Source organism: Pezoporus flaviventris, unplaced genomic scaffold (assembly GCF_033815535.1).
Source record: "Pezoporus flaviventris isolate CSIRO_AGI_PZ_B2104156 unplaced genomic scaffold, CSIRO_AGI_Pfla_v1 ptg000015l, whole genome shotgun sequence".
Lineage (NCBI taxonomy): Eukaryota > Metazoa > Chordata > Aves > Psittaciformes > Psittacidae > Pezoporus > Pezoporus flaviventris.
In genome coordinates, this window is record NW_026892563.1 from 13,235,466 (window position 1) to 13,253,070 (window position 17,605).

At 41.8% G+C, this 17,605-nt stretch overlaps 1 protein-coding gene across 9 annotated transcripts; it reads left to right on the plus strand.

Annotated features, from left to right (window-relative positions):
* The first annotated feature begins 2,385 nt into the window (after positions 1-2,385).
* U2AF1 (U2 small nuclear RNA auxiliary factor 1) lies at positions 2,386-17,522 on the plus strand. 9 transcript variants are annotated; one of them, XM_061453474.1, is made up of 11 exons: positions 2,386-2,593; positions 3,462-4,007; positions 5,065-5,152; positions 5,374-5,430; positions 7,475-7,505; positions 8,082-8,148; positions 12,405-12,454; positions 13,051-13,149; positions 14,301-14,434; positions 14,773-14,865; positions 17,266-17,522. In XM_061453474.1, the coding sequence occupies exons 3-11, from the start codon at positions 5,106-5,108 to the stop codon at positions 17,402-17,404; spliced, it is 717 nt and encodes a 238-aa protein (XP_061309458.1). In that variant the 5' UTR covers positions 2,386-2,593; positions 3,462-4,007; positions 5,065-5,105; the 3' UTR covers positions 17,405-17,522. The 9 variants fall into 9 exon arrangements, with proteins under 9 accessions (XP_061309458.1, XP_061309457.1, XP_061309460.1 ...); XM_061453473.1 differs by lacking the exon at positions 3,462-4,007; XM_061453476.1 differs by lacking the exons at positions 3,462-4,007; positions 5,374-5,430; positions 7,475-7,505.
* The last annotated feature ends 83 nt before the right edge of the window (positions 17,523-17,605 follow it).

Consider the following 17,605-nt stretch of genomic DNA (forward strand, 5'->3'; position numbering starts at 1 on the left):
TGAGTAAGTCCACGTTGCTGTCATGATTCTCAGACGGGCACACTACTTTTGTTGCAAAAGCTGATCAGGCTGTGTATGGTATCAGTCTTCCAAATGCATTATTGTTCAATTTCAAAAATTTCAATTTGCTTGGATCAAATTTGAGGCTTTTGGTCCATAATTCCATGTAAATTCCCAAAACAATCAAAAAATTTGGTCCTACCTCTCCTCTGCTCTTAATTACGACGCATGGTTTTCTTTGCAGGTTACCTGGCTTTTAAACTCCTTCAGAACCTGCACCTTCCTGCCTTTGAGCAATTACTTTATTCCAGCATTTGAAGTCATGATAACAATGGTCTAATTTGGATTTCTTGTCAGTGTCCTTTGTACCAATGGCTAATTGGTACAATTTATCTTCTACGCAGAATCCTTATCTTCTCTACAGTCATATGAAGTTCTTTTAATGCTGCTCCCCAGCAAATCATGGAATCACAGAATCAACCAGGTTGGAAAATGCCTTTAAGATCATCCAGTCCAACCCTTATCCCAGCACTGCCAAGGCCACCACTAACCCATGGCACTGAGGGCCTCCTCTACATGGTGTGTGAACACTTCCAGGGATGGTGACTCCGGCGCTGCCCTGTGCAGCCTGTTCCAATGCCTGAGCACCCTTTGGGGAAGGAATTGTTCCTCATCTCCATCTAAACCTCCCCTGGTGCAGCTTGAGGCTGTTTCCTGTTGTCCTGTCCCTTGTTCCTTGGGAGCAGAGACCAGCCCCCTCCTGGCTCCATCCTCCTCTCAGGCAGTTGTAGGGAGCGATAAGGTCCCCCCTGAGCCTTCTCTTCTCCAGATGAAACCCCCCCAGGTCCCTCAGCAGTTCCCTATCACACTTGTGCTCCAGGCCCTGCACCATCTCCACTGCCCTTCTCTGGCCCTGCTCCAGCACATCAATGTCTCTCTTGTAGTGAGGGGCCCAGAACTGAGCACAGGATTCAAGATGCAGCCTCACCAGTGCCCAGTGCAGGGGGACAATCACTGCCCTGGCCCTGATGCCACACTGATGCTGATACAAGCCAGGATGCTGGTAGCTTCCTGGCTGCCTGGAAACAAGCTGCTCATGTTCAGCTCCATCAATCAGCACACCCAGCTCTTTTCCCACGGGCGGTTTCCAGCTGCTATTCCCAAGCCCAGAGCCTTACAGGGGGTTGTTGTGGCTCAAGTGCAGGACCCGGCACTTTGCCTTGTTGAACTTCAACCCACTGGCCACAGCCCATGGATCCAGCCTGTCTAGATCCCTCTGCAGAGCTTCCTACCCTCCAGCAGATCAACACTCCCACCCAACTTGGTGTCATCTGCGAATTTACACATCCCGGTATGGAGCAGTTTGCACCAGTACAGAGCAATATAGGCCACTAGGGCCCCAGATACTGCTGGGGTTTCAACATCCCAGGGCTCCCAGTCCTTGCCACAGCTCTTCCCACCTGCAGCCATGCTCAACTCCCAATCCCTCCCAGTGCTCCCACTACCTACTGCAGGTGCTCCAAGTTCCCTCTCAGTCCCTCCCTGTCCCTGCCACAGTCCTTCTGTCATGTCGCATTTTGGTATTTTTTTTTTTCAGACTGCCATTTTTTGAGCTGTCAGGCCCCTTAGCCATGTGCTTCATGGGCATGCAGTGATAGGAGAAGGGGGAGTGTTTTTGAACTGAAGGAGGGTAGGCTTAGATTAGACTTCAGGAAGTTATTCCCCATGAGGGTGGTGAGGCACTGGAACAGGTTGCGCCATCCCTGGCAATGTTCATGGCCAGGCTGGATGGGGCTTGGAGCAACCTGGTCTAGCGGAAGGTGTCTCTGCCCATGGTAGAAAGCCTGTAACTAGATGAGTTTTAAGGTCCTTTCCAAGCCAGACCATTCTAAGGTTCTCAATTTCCTTGACCCATTGTTTTAAGCTATCTTTCTTCTGCTCTGAGCTTACCTGGGCAACACTCAGATCACTTCGAGTATAACACCCTGACAGCCACAAAACACAGCAGAACACGTGTAATGAATAAATCCAGGCACACATCTGGACATTGCACCACACAGTACCCCTCAGTAACAACCCCTAGCTGACCCACAGGGCAACCAGAACGTGTGTTACAACTGAAACCAACACCCCAACAAGGCACAGGAGAAGCTTCCAGTTGCCCACTCTCCGGAGCACTACCTCCCGTGCTTCTGCAATGGAAGCACCGCTTCCTCGCCCTGCTCTGGGGCCGGCCGGGCGGGCAAGACACTCCTACCACGGCCAAGGAGAATGAGACAGCCTCCCTCCTCAGCTCCATGGCCTCCCCGCAGCAACTACGCATGCGCAGCAAAGGCAGCGCGTGGCGCGAACAGGACAGCGCGAACTGGATGGGGGGGGGGGAGGCAGAACATTGCGGTCTGCGCCGCTCCCCCAATGAGGGCCTGGCTGCGCCCCGCGCATGCGCAAAGCGCCGTGCCCACCCGCCCCGCGCCGTAGAAGTGTTTCCGGCGCGGTGTCTGTGACGTCCGCGATCAGCGCCGGGCTGTCCGGCGGGCGGGCGGTGGGAGATGGCGGAGTATCTGGCCTCCATCTTCGGCACCGAGAAGGACAAGTGAGTGGCCCATCCCTTTTACCGGCGCCGCTCCCTCCGCTCCGGGAGCCCCGAGGCTGGTAGTGGGTTCTGCGGGGACGCGCAGCGCCAGCCTGGGCGGCCTATACACATCGTGGCGGTCAGCCCTTCCCATTTTCTCCCGCCTCGGGGCCCTGCGGTACCCCCCCCCCCCCCAGCCGGGGCGCGCGCCCGCGGGATCCTTCCCTTCACCCCTCCCCATCCGTCAATCCATTCCCCTCCTCGCCATAGCCACGCGCTGGAATGTGGCGGAGCGGCCGTGAGGGGAAGAGGAAGCGAGGCGGGCGCGCTCACTCCCCTTGCACCCCCCACAATCCGCCTGCCCCTGGCCCGCGGCCCTCGCTCTCTCCCCCCCCCCCCCCCCCCCCCCCCTTCCCCTTCCTTTCCTTTCGCTGGAGCGCGCGTGCGCGCGCCGCAAGGGACGGGGAGGGAGGAAGGGGGCGCGCGTGTGCGCGCCTTCCGCCGCGTGGGGCCTTGCGCGTGCCCGCGTGGGCGGGCCCCGCCCATGCGCTTCCCTCTTCCCCTTTTGCCGGGCCGGGTCCGCGCTCTTCGGGGACTTCCTCCTCCCCTTCCGATCCCCGCTCCCCGGCCGCCATGCGTGTGTGCCCGTGCCTCGTGGTGTTCTGACGGCCCCTCTCCCTTCCCTGCCTCCCTCCCTCCCTCCGGCGGCGGCGCTTTTCTGGCGGTGGCGGGAGCTTCCCGCCGCCTCTCCCCACTCCCCACCCCCAGTCCCCCTGCCAGGGAGGGCCTCTTCTCCCTCCTTTTGTTCGTGTCTCTGCGCCTCGCAGCGGCCCGAGAGCTCCCGCTATGCTGCGAGGACAGCGACTGGTTATTTCTCCCCCCTCCCCAGGGTGCGGAGGATTTCCCCGACTGCTGCATCCTGATCCTCAGGCTTCTGCCTGCAGCCTTCCACCCGTCGGGAACGCCTCTAGTTTCTCTGGTTGTTGGAAGCGTACTTAGAAAACACTCCTAACGAAAATTTGGTCACCACCGTCGGCCTGACCAAAGCAACGCGTTTTTCCACTCCTAAAAATGAAAGGGGGCATCGATGTGCTGCTGGACTAAATTACTCTTGCCAGCCCCTGGCCATGAGGCTTCTGATTTCCTTCTGCTTTATAGTGCTACATGCCAGTTCCAATGCACTCGTCTGTCAGAAAAAGCAGTGCCGGCAGCCACTCTTGAGCTCTGCTGCTGTAGCATCCTTTCTGATATTATGCATTGCAGTTTAACAGTATTAGTATGTGCCAATATGGCAGGCATGAAATTCCTGTTACAGGTCTTATTTTCTATTCAAAAAGCAAGCAGAACTCTTCAGAAAGTCTTGAAGTTGGAGGCATATTGGACATCTTATAGTTAGGTACTTTTTTTTGTTTCAGGTTAGAGTTCAGAAAAGACAGTAAGTATATTGTAATGCTAAGTATATATTTTCAAAAACATAATGAAGAATAAACATGTTACCATTTTACAGTAGAATGTTTTCCTAGAGATCAGATGTGATTTAGTACTTTAATATTTCTCCCTTCCATGAGGTGATGTTGGCTACACAGGATTGTGGAAAGAATTGGTGTTAACTCTGAGCATGGAAATAATAATCTTTCTTCCAGGAGAATTCTTATGTTTCAGTCACCCATATATAGCCCATAATAGTTCTCTTGCCCTGCAGAATTTTGCATTCAGTTTTCTCAGTCAAGGTAACTGAAGTCCTTATGGTTTTCTTTCATCATTCCAAGTGAGTTACAATTTATATGTGAGTGTTGCTGGCACTTCTAAACCAGCGTAGTTCTGAAGATGTCACAAGATGATGGTTAATTCAAGAAAAGCTTGTGGTTTAAAAAAATATTAAATGCTTCCTTTTCGAATCATTAACTACGCTCATCAAAATGGCTTAACTAAATGTTTTGCTTGTTTGTATTCTCTCTGTAATGTGGTTTTTCTCTTACCTGAATTATTGAAGGTACTGTGTTGGCAGCAGTCTGAGTTACGCTTAGAGTGTAACTTTAAACAGGCAGCTTATAAAACGTTAGGTAGGTGCAACTGTATTGCCTAGACTAGGGGGTTGCATGAACCAAGACATAACTATGTAGCTCACAGTAAAGCTTCTCAGACTGTTTTTCACATTATTTCCCACCCCATCACCCAGTGAAACTGGTAAAAAGACAAGAACGGAGAACCCGAAGGGTAAAATGGTGATCATCGCTTCTATCTGTGGTGGTGTTTTGAATGCACTTTTGGTTTGAGTAGCAGGTGAAATTGTTGAGATTACTTGCTGTACATTAGGGGTAAAGAGGAATGGATGTGAACAGGTTTGTTGTAAATACTTTCCTAGACTGATTTTTTTTTTTTCTGTGTTACTTATGCACAACAAGATAAAGGCATGTAGGGCCTATGTTTTATGGTAATTGCATATTAATGTTTCCTGTTCCAATATGTAACTACTTTGTTCTTATTTGCAGAGTCAACTGTTCGTTTTATTTCAAAATTGGAGCTTGTCGTCATGGAGACAGATGTTCTCGGTTGCACAACAAACCAACATTTAGCCAGGTTTGTTTTCTTTTTGTTTCCTCTTTCTTGTGGAAGTATAGTTTGCTTCTTTAAAGGATAGATTCTCAGATACAAGTGAATAATTACGAAGCTCCAGATTAAGTAGTTCACTTTTGGCCCCAGTTTATATGGGTTTTTGCTTTTTTTTTTTTTTTTTGGGGGTATTCCATTTACTTCTCCCAGCATTTCTAATTATCTCCTGTCACCCTTAATGGCTGCAGGAAGCGATGCTGTTGTAAGCTTGCCTGTAGTAGAGACCAACCAGTGCTAACTTTCAGGTGAGTGTGCCTTCTCAGTGGTGTTTAGGCACTTAAACCATCCCAGATCTTTTTAATCACAATGGCAGCATGTTCCACCTATGTCAAAGGTGTGAACTTAAATCTTTTATACATATAATGGAAGAAACTAATTAGTAACTAAGTGACTTGTCTGTCATTTCATTTGCTCTCTGACCCAGGCTCATAAGTTTTGAGAGTAATGTACATTGTTCTTTTCAATGTGGAAGAGTTGTTTCTTGGAAACAACTTGCCTGGTTGCTGAGGGTGTCTGTATCAATTGACCTGACAAATTATTTAATCTGACAAGGTGAATATTGTTGGAGACATGATGCGTTACTGCATGTCTGCCAGAAAGGGGAAAAAAAAGGAAAATAAAAGGTGCAGCGGATGATAGGGGTTTTGTTATTATGACCTCTGTAGTTCTCAGAAATTGCATTCCTAGAGAAGTGTATTATTTATCTTTCTATCACTGCTGATTGTCAAGGTGCACAGGTAAACAGTTTTCTTCAGGAATATTGTAGATGGCAGGTAGTGCTTACGAAAGTTGTTCCGTTATCAGTGATTTCACCTACAAAGGTAAAACTTGTATAGCAGTGGAGTTCTGTGCAAGTTCATTTGAGCTGACTTAGAGCAGAATTGGTGGGAATGGTGGGCTGGTGTCAATGTGGGAAGAACTGTGGAGGCAGGTACCATCCGTGTGTCTGGAGTTCAGAGCAGTGATGCTCACAAGGTTAAACTCTTGAGTGCATGAGTTTGCAGGGGGAGTTCCAAGGGACAGTAACTGGAGGATACTGGCCAAGAGGGACCACTGCCGGTACTTCATGTACAAAAAAGAGTTTCCTGCTTCTGGTATTTTAGTTTGTTTTGTTTTTTTTTGTTAATAATTTTTAATGTAACTATTGTATCTCAGAAGGAATATTGCCCATTTTCAAAATGACTACATGTTGCTGACCTACATGAAGGGCATGCTGGAGTGTGATTGGTTATTTAGAGACTTGAATTTAGGTCATTGGCTACCAGAAAATATTCCTGAATTAGACACTTCCACAGTAGCTCTCTTTAGGTTTGGTTTGGTTTTAAGCAACTCCCCCACACCCCCCAAAAAAAACCAAACACCACAACCCAAAATGTAACACTACAAACTACATCTTGGTTTTGTTGGTTTTTTTTTGTGTGTGTGTTTTTTAAAACAAACAAAAAAACCCAGCCTCCCAACCCTTTGTGCGACTTTTGTGGCAACTTTTTCCTCTGTCAGGAAGTTCTTGCAGGCAGCCTTTAGCTTTGTTTTAGAGACCGTGGTTAGCGGTGCCAGCTGATGTGGGTCAGCAGGGAATGTGCGACTCTTCCAGTGATGTCTGGGACTGCTTCAGCACTTCTCCTGACAGGTGTGCTGTGTTGTAACACCTGTAATGTACCTGGCAGGTGTGTAGGGTTCACTAAAGAAATCTTTGCTTGTATGCAGATTGATAATCAGCTGTGATAGAAGAACAGATACTCATTAATGGAAAGTTACCAGCGCAGTATTTTTAACTTGTGTTGCTATTGCTGGTACAGCTCCTTTATATGGGAGAGCTGCATTAGGAAAGGTCGTGCGATCCAGGGTGATTCAATTACCACTGATCAGCAGAAATGCTGTAACTGTGCATGTTTCTGGCTCTCTCCAATTGTAGGCAAAACATAAGTTATTTTAAACCTGGGCCATGGAAGCACAAAGCTTTGGTTGGTATGACTGTACCCATTATAAAACATGTGTGTAATTTTTAAATGTGATAATTACAGTTTTTGGTGTTTTCTTTACATAAGAAGTGGGCAGCATATGTAGGTCTGACATTGCTGGTCCTGTGACTTAAGTTCTGAATTCTTACTGTGACTAATAATAATGTGTAAGCTAAAATTATTTGGGGATTGTGATTCATACTAACTAACGGTGAGCTTGTATTTTAAGTAATCAAATTTCAATTTTTGAGCTGCTTACAGTGATATGGACGTTTGGAATTTTTTTGTAATATTAGTTTACTAACTTAAACATGGTTTGTTTTTTCAGACAACTTGATTTTAAGAAGAACGATACAAATGTAAGGTTTCAAGTCTGCCTGGGCTAATTCTTCAAGTAAAAAGCAGAAGGGCTAAAAGGATATTGTCCTTATTTGAAGGATCGGAAACGTGATACCTATGATGCTATTATATTATTTAAACAGAAATTCCACCAAGAAATTCCTGACACACAAAATGAGACTTGCCTAAAAACCTTACTGTCTGGTGTAGCAGTTTAGACTCTGGCATTCTGTATTACACGCTGTGCACATAACACTGTTTCCACCCCCCCTCCCAGCCTTGCAATGATGAGTCTCATCCTGAAAGCTAGGCATCTCCATAAGATCACATAGTTTGATGTTTCAGGTGACTGCCTCATAACTCGTTTTGAGGATAGCTCTTGAGACAAATGCAGCTCTTTCTTGGTGGTTAATTAAAACTGTTTTCATAATATGATGGTCTGGATGCAATTTTGGAAGATATTCTGCAAATACAAAAGGAAATCTTGAGAACAGAATCTTACTTTTAGCTGTTTGCAAACAAGTTGTCTCTTTGCAATTGTCTATTATATGCACAGCAGCCAGTAGAATTCCCCTTTTTATTTTTTTTCCCCGCAGACCATCTTGATTCAAAACATCTATCGTAACCCCCAAAACAGTGCACAGACGGCTGACGGCTCACACTGTAAGTCCCACAGTTGGAGAAATTTTTTTAAAGAATGGTGTTAAAGAGCCCACTCCTAATTATGAGTAAATAATGTTGGCTTCTGAGCTGCTGACATAAAGCTGTTGCAAACAGGACAAGTGACGGAACTCTTCTTGCGCATAGATCAAGAACTTGTCAAATGTGTGCAGTTCAAAATGCAGAAGTGACTGCATAAATTGGTCTTCATGCAGACGCTCTTTTGCACTGCAAAGTGAAACTCAATTGCGTAGTAACCCTTTCTTTTTAAAGGGTTAAACTGCAGACATTTTTCAAATTCTTGATTTAACAAAAAAATTAAAACCAAAAAGGGATAAAAATAGGTACATACATGACGTACGGTAAGTTTCCCAAAACTGGGGTTTTTTTTTCATCTTAACTTTTTCAGGAAAATGGAGATTTCATGTTATGCTGTAATTATTGTATTATTTTCCTGTGATTTTGCTACTAAGAAACCATTTGATGCAACCAAATTCAAACAAATTATTACGGCTGTAATTTGATTACTGTGTTTGGATGTCATCTATTATGTATCTGCCTGAAATTGTGCAAAACTGCACTAGAGTAACATTGTCAAATTAAAACCAGAAATACAATAATGGAGTGTCATGAGATCTCTATTACTTTACAGTGTTAGGCTGATTCAGAAAGGTCACCAGCTAAGTGCAAGTTCTCCTTGGGAGAGAATAACCACCTCTCTTTCAGCACAGACTCGGCTAAAGCGACCCTAGAGGAAACCGGTTTCTTGTTAAAATTATTTTCCATAATATAAAGTTGTTGCGTTTTGTATTTCAGACCATTGCCCTCTTGAACATTTACCGTAACCCTCAAAACTCTTCCCAGTCTGCTGACGGTTTGCGCTGTAAGTTCATACAAGTTCCTTCACTGGTTCCCTGGGCTTGATTGTCAGAGCTCAGTGTCGACTTAAGCTGGTCTGCCATTTTAGTTTAACAGATCAAACTGACCACATTTCATTAAATGTGTCCAAAACCAACGCACATCCACAAAAAAAAAAACACGACCTTTTTTTGTCCCACTCACCTTCCTCCCTTCTCCCAGAACTATGAGGGGAATCTGTATACCATCTAATCAAAAAGGGTTGCAATTGTACTTCCCCTGTAAAGCAGTTTGGTTACACTGGTTTCTTCCCCTATGCCTTTCTCCCTGCTGGAGAATCTGGCATCCTAGGAGCATCCTAGGAATGTTTTGTGCTGTTCATTAGGTTCCACTGCCTAAAAGAGCAGTACAATGACACGTTGACTTCATCCAGAACAAATTTCCTGCTCTGTAAATGTTAAGAGAACTTGGATTTTAAACTTTTCAGACTGCATGCAGAAATTTGTCCTACGTTAATGCAGCTTCCATTTAGAGTGTACTTTGGAAGAACACACTTTGACTGACAACACTTCCCTTCTGGCAGCTGTCCTTTTTTGGATAGGTGCATACTTAAAATTCCTTCCATGCTTTGAAAATTCAAATTCCAAAACCAAGTTGCTTATTTACCTAGGCAGATACATCTTTAAAAGTATTTTTGAGGAGGGGAAGGCATTTGGGTATGGTCATGAACTAATTTAATAACTCCTCAAGAAGTAGGAATGGGCATAAGAAAACACACCTGCTGTGAGACTGGCAGAAGTTAAATGATGGGGATTGTTGATAGGTGATTACTGATACTGTGATTTGAATCCGCAATATTAGAGCAAAATTAAAAAAAAAAAAAGGGGGGGGGACACGACACCAAAAAGAATTGGTGTTATTTTCTAACTAATATTTCTTGTTGAAGTGGTTATTGACTGTGTGGTAATAAAGCTTTGTTTGGCTATTCCTTTTTTTTGACTGTTGGATTATAGACTAGTTCAGATTAGTTACCAGCATTTGATCAGATATGCTTCATGAAATCATCCATTAACTTCAAAGTCAACACTGTCTCTTCTGCTTCTAAAAGTGAATAATGGCCCAATGATGTAATTTGAGCATTTTGTCACACAATTGAGCTAGATATGTATCAAGTTACGTAAGTTTGTCTAGATGCTTAAACAGTTCTGTTGGTTTGTAGGCTTTCTTGATGCAGATGCTTAGTAGTTAATGCTGTTTCAGTAAACCAAAAAATTTACTGTTGGATAAATCTGTCCCTGAATTCTCAATGAGCTGGTAACTAATTTGCACAGTTAACAGCAATTTGGTCTGTGGAGCTGTTTAGATTGTAAAGTTGCAAGAGCCTTGAACAGATTCTCTAGTGTTTTCTGAATGCTGGTATCCGTCTCTAGTTTGTCTTGAAGAGCGGGTAGCTAGTCAACAGAGCTTGACTATACCTTCTGTGGTAGAGCTGAAGCTCTGTTGTTACCAGTAAGTTTGCTGAAACTCCTGGCTTGTTTTCTCAAAACTTGTCCCTACTTAAGTACTGCATGTATTTTTAATGGATAAATTGGGTAGCTATTTAATGCTTTTGTTATTGTTGCTTAACTGTCTTCCTTTCTATTGCCGTCATAGAGGATTAACCTTAGTTTTGAACAGCAGTAGTTTTCCTGAGTATTTCAATTAGTACTTGGGCTTCTCAAGGTTCAGATACCAGCGGCCCTGGCAAATGAATGTTTATAAAGCCTGTGCATATGTATGCTTCCCACTTTAGAAGGACGTTCAAGTAGTCATTAACTAACTGTTGTTTATGATATCCTAATATGACAGTGAAATCTCCTTACAAGTTTTTAGTGCTTGTCCATCTGTTAACAAGTATTATTATAGTATTTATTCCCAGTGTGGCTTACAGAGCCCCTGTATGGTATTCTTTAAAAAAAAAAATCCACAAAACAAACAAAAAAAACCCAAGCCCAATCATTAGATATTAGTAAGCTTTTATCAGTGGTGTTGGCAGAACCCTGGGAATATAGTTAAGTATTAAACTGTATAGAAGGTTTGGTTTAATATTTGATATTCCTTAATTTGCTGTATAACCAAAGGGAAGAAAAAAGTTCTTAAAAGCAGACATGTTTCAAATGTAGAAACTCCTATCCCAAACTGTATAGCACGTTCCCCCTATCCTTCTTCAGGAGGTGAGATAGGTGGAAAGAAAGTAATGACCGTTCCAAAGAGTGTGGCTGGTTAATATTAGAGCCTTTGAAGGAAAATGTGAAGCTCATCCAAATGGTAACATTAGCCAAAAATGACTGAGCCCAAGGCACTTCTTTCTTTCCATAGCAGACTGAAGTAAATAAACACAACTTTGTTGGCTCAGTCTCTCTCTCACATTCTGTGAACTAAACCAGCAGTGTTTGTAATTTAAAGGCTAGAACACTTTTTCTAGAATAAAATGCAGGCTTCATTTTAAAGCTGGTCTGCTTGATCTTGATAAACCACTTAACTGCTGAAGAGCTAATACATTAAGCTTTAATGTGTACACCTTAATGTAGTTTAAAATGCTGTAGTCTGGAAGAAATAAATGAAATTTGTTTATATATTCTTAATGCTTTGAAAAATCAGCCAAACTTGCATTGTTTTTTATAGCAGCAGGCAAGCAGCGCTCATTTGTGAAGTCCAGCTTAAAGCACGAAAATAATCTAACCTGAATATATGGCTGGCTTGTCTTGCACTTAAAGGTGTTCTGCAGGACTACAGGAAAATGAAGTGATGTTCAAAATTAAACTAGGAAATTGCTCTCTGTTGCAGAGCATGATGGTACCCTCTTTGAGGGCACTCAGGGAAGTGTGTCATTTCAATAACTATTTTAAGCAAATGTAAAAATAAGAATTCTAGGCTGTGTTACATTGTGAACTTGCAAATTCTAGTGTTAATGTGCTGGAGAGGTGTTAAAATAAAATTCTGGCTTTAGGAAGAGGAACACTAAATTTTAATCATGCAATAAAATATAAAAATATGCAAATATAACAAAGCCACTTGCCTTCTGTTTAGGTAAAACTTGGTAGAAAGAGGGTAGGACTGTATATTAAATTTAAGTGATATTTAAGAGTAATTCCTTTCCCCTTTTAAATTTGTGGCATAAAAGTTTGGCTCTGATTAAAACTTGTTTTTATTTGATCATGTCAATGTAATGTTTTGACATATACTTTGGGAACTCAAAGTTTTTCAAACATACTTATTTTTAATATTCCTGTTAGTTAGCTCCATGCTATATGATGTCTTTTATGCTCCAGACGGCCTCTCTAGATTGTTTTGTAGTATGATCAGAGTCTCTTCTTTATTACTTATAGGCTCTAATCAATATGACTCTTGATTTTTTACAGGTGCTGTGAGTGATGTTGAGATGCAGGAACATTACGATGAATTCTTTGAGGTATGTAACAGATGTAAAAATGTATTAAAGAGTTTGTGGATTTGTCAGCAAAATAAGTTAGGTAGATTCACAGAAAAGCACTTGTTTCCTCAGGTGGCATTCTAAAAATTACAACCTTGAGTGCTTCGTATTTCCTGGTATAACCTTTGATTTGGCATTAACTTTGCTGTTCATAATGGACTTTGTTTAAAAATCAACAGCAGTTAAGCAGTGTAGCATTTTGATTCCATTAATACTCCTCTTTGCTGTAAACTTAAAATATACTTAACTATAGAAGCAAATTGAGTAAAACTATTAGCATCAAGGCTTATGTATAGTGTTTTCAGTGCATCTTACGTGTTCTGTAAATACTGTATGCGTAATGTTTTCCATAGCTTTTTATTGTATCCTGTTAGTGCCCTAATTACAGATGGACACAGTACTAGCCAAGCAAGTACTAATTTTAAAATCAGAAATGTAAAAAAAAAAGGGGGGGGGGGGTATTTTCCCTTTTTTTAAAGAAAGGACTTCTTTTGTACTTAGTAATATCTAAATGCAGTACTTCTGTAGTTAGAACTAATGAGCTGCAATCTTTTAATTGGTTGTTTTGTGCTTAGGAGGTCTTCACAGAAATGGAAGAAAAATATGGTGAAGTTGAAGAGATGAATGTTTGTGATAACCTTGGAGATCATCTAGTAGGAAACGTATATGTAAAGGTAGGATAGAGAAACGTTTTTATATAATCAGTAGGGGTGGTATTTATTTACTTTATAATTCTGAAAGCTACTGTATGCTTGTAACTTGTGAGAGTAGCTCTTCAGGACATAAGTTCCTCTCCAACTTCATAATATAAAGTAGGAAGTGAAAATGTGAATGGAATCTGAAATTTTAAGAGATTATGTGAAGTTCTCGATACTCCAAATCTGCTGCTTTCATAAAGATTAACACTTTTTTTATACATTCTTATAAATACAGTCACCACTGATGGCCTGTTCAGTTTGCTGAATTAATTTGGGGTCTTTCTATCGTGCTGCCTGTTAAGCATTTAGTTACGAGCAGAGATTTATTCACAATGGTTGCATTTATTTTCTAGCTTCTCTGTTAAACAAAATGTCTTGTAACCAAGCTAATTTGGCAGTACCTGGATGGTTTAAGGTGCAAATTGGAACACTTGAGCTTAGCTCTTAGAAGTCATTGGTATCTCTTGAATAATGAGCAAAAAGTTGTCACCGAAGAAATTTCATGGTGTGTACACAGAGTTGGGGAGTTTTGAGACTGTTAGTTTGACAATTTTTACTGTGCATTCCTTTCCCTGGAAAGTAAAGCCTAAAATTCTCAGTTGTGTAGATTATCATCAGAGGAAAAAATTGTTATAAAAAATTCAGGAGTTTTCAGGTGTGAAAAGGAATTTCAAATTGAAGTTTTATGTTCATCATAAAACTGAAGTCAGAATTTACAGAAATCTGATCGATTGAGAGGTTCAGTTCTTGTGCACATTTCTCTTAAATGTTGGGGGAAAAGGCCCATTCAGTTTGGAGCATTAATGTTGTAGAAAGTACTCTTAAGCATTCTGTTTGTTTAAAGTTATACTAAGAATACATATCTTCTTCTGTTGACTAACTTTCTAACTTGAAAGACCAAATAGAACATAAGAGGAGACACTGATGTTCTGATTAGCCGATTCCTGATTAATGAGAAGCTGTCATCTTTACCCTTGATTTGATGGACTGTCCCAGGAATTCTGAAGTAGCTTCTAGTTTGATTACTAGTTCTAAGCCTCAGATAACACACAGCTGATCTGATAGGAATCTTCAGGCTACTTCTCTTGCTTCTCTATAATATGAAAAAATGTTGATTTTGCTTTTAGTTTCGCCGTGAAGAAGATGCAGAAAAGGCTGTGATTGACCTGAACAATCGTTGGTTTAATGGACAGCCCATTCATGCTGAGCTTTCCCCTGTGACTGACTTCAGAGAGGCCTGTTGCCGTCAATATGAAATGGGGTAAAAAGTGACTTCCTCTGGCAGTATCTCTGAAATGCTTGGACAAAACAGGGTGGTTGCTTGGGTCAGGCCTTTACATGTAGCTTAGGGTACCAAAAAAAAAACACTTCAGGTAATATTAATGTGAAGTATCTGCACTGAACCTCTTGACTTTTGACGTATTTTGTAAGATTTTGATCTAGGAGTGAGTCAGAGTCAGTAAGTGATGCTTGCAGTTTACTCGGTTTAGTGTTAGAGGAAATTAACTTTCAGATGGCTAGAGGCCCACTAGGGTTTAGGGGAAAGAGATAAAGCCTAGAGGTGGGAATTGTAACTGTGTCTCTTGAATTCTGTTTCAGCGAGTGTACACGAGGAGGCTTCTGCAACTTTATGCATTTGAAGCCCATTTCTCGAGAATTAAGGCGCGAGTTGTATGGGCGGCGGCGTAAAAAGTAAGTTTGCTTTTAAATATGATTAAAGCAGGTAAATTCAGAGCCAGTTGCTGAAAATTCTGAAGGCAGATCTTTAAACTTAAGTCCTCCTCGTTCTTTCTAAAGCAGTTCTGGCACATGCCAGTGAAAGGCACCAGGTAAAGGGCATCAAGTGAAACTAGCAAGTGGCCAGTTAGGGCAAAGGAATAGGTCTCTGTTTAAAAACAAAAAAAGTTATGGTGGTTCGTGCTGTGAGTGCTGTGGAAGCTTGAAGGTTGATGTGGATATAAGAGAAGGCAGGGTTCAAGAACAACAACATCCACCGAGTTACTGATTACATGGGACCTGCCTGTGAGTCAAGTCTCCGAACTGTGTACTGTTGCAGGTGGACATTACTTGGAGAAGTATTGCTTTGCCCCTTCTCTCTTGTATTCTCTTCTAAATGTATTTGCTCACATCCTCTGTCAGAAGTAGGCTATTTGGCTAATGGTAATTTTGGCAGGAACAGACTGGCCACTTTCAACATTATGCACAATCAAGTATAACTATAGATTATATTCAGGACCCAACCTTATTTTTTTTTTAAACAATTAGTGGCCAATTTTTCTAGCCTGTATTCATTCCTTAGTGTCAGCAAGAGGCAGTTGCTGTACTGAGCTTATTTTTAATAGCACTAGCCTCACAATGTGACCCTTCTTGATAGAAAGTCTCAGTAGGGCAAAGGAGTAGTAATTCTGCTTAATAGCAACAAGTTGTGGTACATACAGTTTATATTTACATTCATTTATTAAGGTAACTTGTAGAAAGGCTTATATCACTACTGTTACGATAACACCTGTGTATGGTTCACTTTGAGCTGGATTCAGTCTGCTTGCTTTTAGGAGCTTGCTCTTTAGGAAAGGCGTATAAAGCTGTTGAGCTTCCTTTTATAGAGAGCACAATTATGTAATTTTCTTCCAATCACAGAAGGAGCCTGGGATGATGGAAGGTGTTCTTTTCCTATAAATGTCTTTGATTGGCAGTGTCTTAGAACTCGTGAGGATGAATACAACTTTGGAAAATGTAGATTGTGTTGCTTAAGCATATGTATTTGTGCCTAACTACTTTCCCAATTAATACTAATTTAAACTCAAATGTAAGCATTTAAGAAGTTTAAAAAGATGAAACATGCTCTTATATTGGCCTTTTGGTCATTTTTATGGGTCTGGATCGCTTGAATTTAATACCACCACTTAAAAGGTCTCACCTTTTATTGCAAGAAAGATCAGACTTTTGTGTTTGGCTTTGGAATATGGTGGTTTTACCCATTGCCCAGTTTGCCATATTTAAATCCTTTGTGCAGCTAAAGCTGTCACAGGTTAGCAGTAAGGCTAGATATTAGAAAAAGTGTCAGGGAGGTTTCACAGGTAGATTGTATAAATGAGACTAACCTGAAAGTAGTTCTGCACAATGAAATACATCAAAGTCTTTGGGGGGAGGGAGGAGAAAATCGAGTAACCCAGAACTTTTGAGTGATAGGTTAATTTAATAATTCTGAACAGCTCAGTGGTATGCAAGTGCAAGAGTGCTGTATGTCTCTGTCATAGTAAAATTTGTCACCACCCACACTCCCACCCCAAAAAATGTCGTCATGTAACAATATTCTGCATACTTAAGACTTGTAGCATTAATTTCCTGAGCTTTTTAGCTCTGCTGATTTCTACACCTATTTTAAAATGTACTGTTTACTTATTTTTATAAAATCGGCTTTTCTAAAATGCTTAAAAGCATTCAAACCACTCCTTTCCTTGAAAAGGTCCATATAAAGTATAAATCCACACTAGCTGTGTTAGCATTACATGCTGGGTGGTCTTAGCTTTCTTCTTGAATATGTCATTGACCTCAGAGGCAGGAAGGATTATTTGCAAATACTGATGGCTTCTGGAAGGAAAACAAAAATGAAAAAAAACCTACCCCCCAAAAAGATAACTGAGTTGTTATTGCTGATTAATGCAGTTGATTTAATAGGAATGGACTTGGAGCTGTAGGGTTTTGATGTGTGTTGTTAAGAGCTATTTGTAACTGCTGAAACAGGTGTCCCCTTCTCTTGCTGCTTTAATTAACAGCTGCATAAAGTGCATTTAGTTCCTCTCCTTGCCTTTTTCCAAGGCTTGCTCATCCATTGGGAGCAGTTGAAATCTTTTTTAACAGTATATGTTGACTCCCTGGTATTAAGTTTGCTCAGTTTGTAAATATCTTAAAGGCCTTTTCCAACTTTGTTGATGCTATGTGGTTTCACAGCCTGAGTGCCAGTTCACCAGCCCTCCTAATCACACTGTCTCTTTTCCTTGTTATGTACGTCCTTGAATGTTCCACTGTGTGGTACTACAAGTAAACTGGCAATTGTGATGAAACAATAAAATGTTCCAACTTTCTTCAAAGGCATAGATCCAGGTCGAGGTCCCGTGAACGTCGGTCTAGATCCAGAGATCGTGGTCGTGGAGGTGGTGGTGGTGGAGGAGGAGGACGCGAACGTGATAGGAGGCGGTCAAGAGATCGTGAAAGATCTGGTCGATTCTGAGCCATGCCATTTTTACTGTATGTCTGCTAGAAAGTGTTGTAGTTTGACCAAACAAGTTCATAATGAGATTTTTTTTAAAAGATGGGCTTCTGAATAAAAAATTTGTAGTGATACAGTATTCTTTGTGTAACTTGTTTCTTGTGGGGGGAGTCTTTTTAACTGTCATTCCTCTATCTTGACAAATTACCTGGATTAACTATG